Source organism: Macaca thibetana, chromosome 13 (assembly GCF_024542745.1).
Source record: "Macaca thibetana thibetana isolate TM-01 chromosome 13, ASM2454274v1, whole genome shotgun sequence".
Classification (NCBI taxonomy): Eukaryota; Metazoa; Chordata; class Mammalia; order Primates; family Cercopithecidae; genus Macaca; species Macaca thibetana.
Genome location: NC_065590.1, coordinates 72,037,795 through 72,043,527, shown reverse-complemented (window position 1 = coordinate 72,043,527; position 5,733 = coordinate 72,037,795). Strand labels below are relative to the sequence as shown.

The 5,733-nt window shown below is 34.9% G+C and overlaps 1 protein-coding gene across 1 annotated transcript; it reads right to left on the bottom strand.

Moving 5' to 3' along the window:
* Positions 1–3,481: 3,481 nt before the first annotated feature.
* LOC126933494 (small integral membrane protein 7-like) lies at positions 3,482–3,716 on the bottom strand. The gene is given in 1 exon segment (XM_050753244.1): positions 3,482–3,716. A coding segment is annotated over 1 exon segment (234 nt). The 5' UTR covers position 3,716.
* Between the last annotated feature and the right edge of the window lie 2,017 nt (positions 3,717–5,733).

The window sequence follows — 5,733 nt, the reverse complement described above, 5'->3', positions numbered from 1 at the left end:
ATCTTGAATCTAAGTGACACAATAATTTACTTTTTTTTTTTTTTTTGGAGACCTGAAAATCTGAAACTTTACAATATTGTCAGCCTTTGGCTACTGAAGAAGCCTCTCCGTATTCTGAGATTATTTCAGATAGGATACACTACCTTGTCATTTCGTTATGCTCTATTAAAAGGTTCTTAATTAAATAGATCATTAAGAATATTCTAATTCTATTTAATTCTGCATGTAATATATTTAGCAGATTGCTGATGGACATAAAGATAAATAGTATTAAAGATTTTTAAACTTGGCTCAATTTTCTTTTTCTTTGCTATTATAACACTTCTGGAAATATGTTTTTAGATGTCTAAGGCCCAGATTCAGACTGGCATAATGAAACTCTACTACTCAATAGATATACACATAGAATTTCAGATTGATAAACATTATCTACCCACATTTTACTAAAAGCCACTCATTTCATGTGTTTCCTTCTGCAGATAATACATCCTGCCTGATTCCTTACTATCCAAACCAATGGAAAATAAAGTAAATTTTGAAGCATATATTCACATTTCCGTGAAACAGCAAAATCACGAGCAACTATATTGCTTTCCCATTGCTCACATAAGATACAGTTGGCTCCTTGTTAGAGTTGAAATAATAAAAAGCCTCAAATTCCTACATTAAAAATAAATATATCTGTTCTCTTCAGGAGAAAGAGTAATGTTAAAGGGTCAAAACCACAGACATTCACTCAGGAAAATTTTGGTGATCTGTGCCTAGAGAATATTTACTATGTAACTGATTTAAATTTCAAAGTGACATGGGATCAAATTATTGTACTGAACAGAATTTAAAAAAAGTTTTCCTTGTCAAAATCATATAAAATGCTAGAGTACATGCATTTAAACTATTAAAAGTATATCTGAGCCCACAGACTTGGAAAGGAAGACCCTAACTGTCCTAAAAACAAAAGAAAACAAAACAATAACAAAAAAATCTCACATCAATTTTGCTAACCAAGAATCAAAGCTAAACAACACATAAAGTATAATGACCATATAAGATAAATTGTAGGTCGAGAATGAGACACCTACAAAAGAAGAATAAAGGACTATGTACATTCAGTAGTAAGAATAAAGAACCCAGTTTGAAACTGGATTTTAGGAAATGATATCCTCATATATAAACACTGGTCTAAGACTGTATTCTGGAAGTAAGAGTAAATGAAGTCACAAAAAATGGAAACCCTGAGCATTAGATAGAAAGTTTCAGGGCTCAACTTTGTGCAAACCACATAGTAAAGAAACCATACATTTAAAATTCTCAATTATTTAAGAATTGGTGAACCCAATAGGAAAGAAGAGAAAACAACCATAAAAAATCATGGTCTGGAAGGCATCCACAAGGCATGAACCACATGAGACTATTGAGGATTTAACCTCATGGAATTTGAACTCCTAGACCACATGCATGTATAGCTAATGGACATATAAGAAAGTGCAATGCTAAGAAAGACAACCATAAATTAAATAACTGGAAGGATTTATGTCTGGGGATTTGATATATTAAAGTCACTTGAAAAGAACTTTAATATAAATATTTGAAATGTGTAAATAAATAAAGGGATTGGTAATATCCAGAAAATACACAGAGGGAAATTAGCGAGCAAGTAAGATGAGACAATATAAATCAACAAAGTAGAAATTTTCTTTTTCTTATACTTTTTTCTTCTATATATTAGAAGAAACTAGAAGAGAAAGTAGAAATCTTAGAAGTAAGGATTGCTCATTGCCTGTGAGACCTTAGATATGTTACTTAACCCTGTTCTTTTCAGTTTTCCAGCTTGTAAGATTGGATAACTAATCAAGGTGATGTGGAATTTAACATGGTTAAAGCACTTACAGTAGTGGTTGGTGCAACATAATTAGTCATTATATATTAGCACTTATTATATAAAATGATGTAACATTTGCAAAATATGAAAAGGCTAAAATGAGCAACTAGAAAAAAAGTTCTTGCCTATATTAATATATATACATGCATACATACATACACACACACGTATTTTTAATATGTATTTTTAATGGCTCCCAAAGTCATTTTATTTAACAAAGGGTGCAAAGCAAAACAAAATTTATCCTAAAACCCTCACAATTTTTCTAGACTTCTCTTCTGTGGAAATACTTCACCTGGAACTATCTCTTCCCTTTTGCTAACAGTTTAGTGTCTAAACAGGAAGGCTGATGTCCCTGTTTCAGGTGACCCTCTTCTTAAAGTCTTAGGGATAATTTCAGCTGCACTGAGTGGCAAAGTGGGCCCTGTTTGCATGAGAAAGGAATTTGGTCACAGGGCTTCTGGTTGACCCCAGATGCTGTCAATTTCAGCAAGTAACACTGAATGTACTTGTGACTTATAAACATTGTTCAAAAATGATGCTGTGTTAAACTTAAAAGCCAACCTTTCTGCTCAGATCCCTGGATTAAAAAACAGTTTTAAAAATCTATATGATTCTTACCAAAAGGATGGCTTTTAAAAATAAGCCAAGAAATATTCAGAAACAGGTTTCTTGTGAATGCTTGGTAGAAGAGGCATTCCAATATGTCAAAATGATTTAGCCAAGTTCTTTTATCTATGGGAAATGCCACTTTATCACAGCCCCTTATATAAACCCTCCTGAAACCCCTTCAGTAAATAGCATTCCAATTCAGTCACCAAAGTGAAAATATCTTTGAAAACTGTGAGTTGGGTGGGAGACTTAGCACATCTTGGTGAACATTTTTCAACTCACCAGTGAAAGAAGAGACAATTAGAGGCTAGTTAGGCAGATAGAGAGGGAGGGACTTGGGAGTGGAAAAATACCTGTGAGACCACATCTGCACAGCCCCTGTAGCTAGTGGAAAGAAATTTGGTATAAGAACTTTCTCTAATGCCAAGTGTTTGCTCAGAAGGGACTGTCCTGGCCTAGGAGCAGGTGCAATAGATGGACCTAAATGTCCTTAACTTGACCTGACTCATTATAATGTCCTTAACATGATATTAGCATTGTGGTTTTAGTCCCCTAATGTGTTTTGCTTAGCCATTCATGGATAATAACCAATATTCAGTCACTCTGACCAACCCCAACCATGTGCAGATGCAATACCAAGTGGGAACATTACCCTTCCCATTTGGGCAGAAACAACAGAAGAATTCCTTGTCTTTGCTATATAAAAGAACTCAGCTCCATTTCTGGCAACATGCTTTCAGGGCACCTCTCTTTGCTGAGAGCTTTCCTTCTGCTTAATAAATCCTACTCTACTCATTCTTTTCTTCTTGGTCTTGGGACAAGAAGTTGCACCTAGCTGAACTAGGTACTAAGCAGACTGCAACACCAAGAGCTTGGGCTTCCTGTGAAGGTCATTAGTTTTCTGGTTAAAAGCATTCTTGAAGTCATCAGGAATGGAGGAACAGAGACTCAGCATCTGAGAACCTGAGTTCCTGGTTCCATATCTGGGACTCAAGAGCCAAACAGCACAATCATGCAGCACATCATGAAGACATTTCACAGGATGGTGAAGATTCAAAAGTATCTGAGGCTCAGTAAGAATTCCCTAATGTTGTCACCTGTGCTGAGCTCCCACACCTCCTTCCCAAAGCCCTGCATGTCCTTCTTTTTCAGCTTAAAGTTGAGCACTGCCCCAGCATTCATCAACAATGTCCCATACAGCAGGATGTCTCCAATCATCTTCATGGCCAAATAATAACAAGGTTAATATATTTTTAACAGAAAAGCTAAAAGTCAGAAAAAAATGGGCAAGGCTGAGGGTCAATGTGATAATATTGTATATAAGGTTACGGAAGTTTCAAAGAAATTTAAACAAATGGGCTTAGAATTGGAAAACAAGCGAAAGATCAAGGTACACAAGGATTAGTTGTAGAAATTCCAGTAGATTCATAATATAAACAGAATACAGGAGAAGGTTAAGAATAACTTATTAAATAAATTATTATGTTTCTGATTTAAAAATCATATTCAGTTCTAAAGATGATTAATAAAATAAATCTACAACTGAACTGCAGATATATCCAAAATTGTATGAAAGAAAAAATATATATGTTAAAGTGACTTATATACTTATAATACTCACTTTCTACTACTACTATTATTATTATTATTTAGACAAGAATGAATATTCTTTCCTTCTTAAGATGAGGCTGGTAGAAAATTTCATTAAAATGAAATTTTAACTTTGTTAAAATAAAATTTCATCAAAATGAAATTTTTAAATAAAATTTTGTTTTAATGAAAATCCACTTAGACTAAGGATCATGAATTATTCCATTCTTGCTTCCTAACATCTCTTCTCATCTGGACTATCAAAACACCTAGGGAAACCTGATACCAATCTTTTCTCCCCAATGATCCATGAATCTTAGTCTTGACATTATTTGAATGTAGTTGTTCTAAGAGTTGCATCATTCAACAACCAATAAGAAGGCATAGCTTGTACTGCACAGGTAAAGCAACAAATTGAGACAGAGGTTGTGTAGCACAGAAATAGTTTAATTATCGAAAGGCAGCTGAGCAGTAGGACAGGATATATTTCTCAAATCTGCCTCCCCAGGAGCTCAGAGGCTAGAGATTTTGAAGGAAATTTGATGGGCAGGGGACCAGGGCATGGGTGCTGCTGATTGCTTGAAGATGAAATCAGTGTCCAAACTGTCAAGTCAGTTTCTGCATGGGGGTCATAGAACCAGTTGAGTTAGTTCTTTGGTATGAATCACAGGTCTGGGTGGCATCAGTTTGCATGCCTGAATGCAGAACGTTGAAAAATATCTCAAACATCAATCTTCGGTTTTCACAACAAGGATGATATCACTAGGAACAATTGGGGATGTTACAAATCTTGTGACCTCCAGCTGCATGATTCCTGAGCATAAGCAAGCCAGAAAAAAAGGCTGGTTATTGCTTTACTATGCTTATAGCACTGCAAAATTTAGGCACCACCATAATTCTAATATAGTGGCCTTTTCTTACTTTTACAAAAGCGTTTTCGGTCTCTCAACAGGGAGGACCTTATTTTCAGGAAGAGACTATTATCATCCTTGCTTTTAAGTTAATCTATAAACTAAATTTCTACCATAGTTAGCTTGGCCTACATCCAAGAATGATTAAGGGCAGTTAGCCTATGAGGTCAGAAGCAAGATGGAGTCTGTTCCTGTTAGATTTATCTTGCTGTCATAATTTTTGCCAAGGCGGTTTCAATGATAGGGTGATTTCTCTCTTTTTTTTAAGTCAGAAAGTCTTTTCCATAGGGTAGTAATTTGATTCCTTAGCAAAAGTTAATGGAGATATGAGACCCTTCAACTTTCTCATATCTAGTCTATTCTGATGTGAGCTTTCTATATTATATTTTCAGGTAGCCTAGTAAGAGTAAAAGTAACCATATGAAGAACAAAGTTTCACTAGGATTGAGCACAATGCTTAGAGTATGGTAGAATCATTTTTAGTTTTTCAGAGTTTTAATGGATTGAAGAGTTATGTTTGGTTTTTGTTTTGTCTATTTTTGAATATAACAGACTATTTTTCAATCAAAATGAACACAAAAATTCTAAACCAAAATGGGATTTAGTTGGGCAAGGCCCTCACTCAATGCATCCCCATTGCTGTGCTAGTGCTAGACTTCACACACTACACTCTACATTATCATTGTACAATAATGGCGAGTCTGTGAATGTTCTGAATCAGGTATCTCCTGCGTTTTGAGA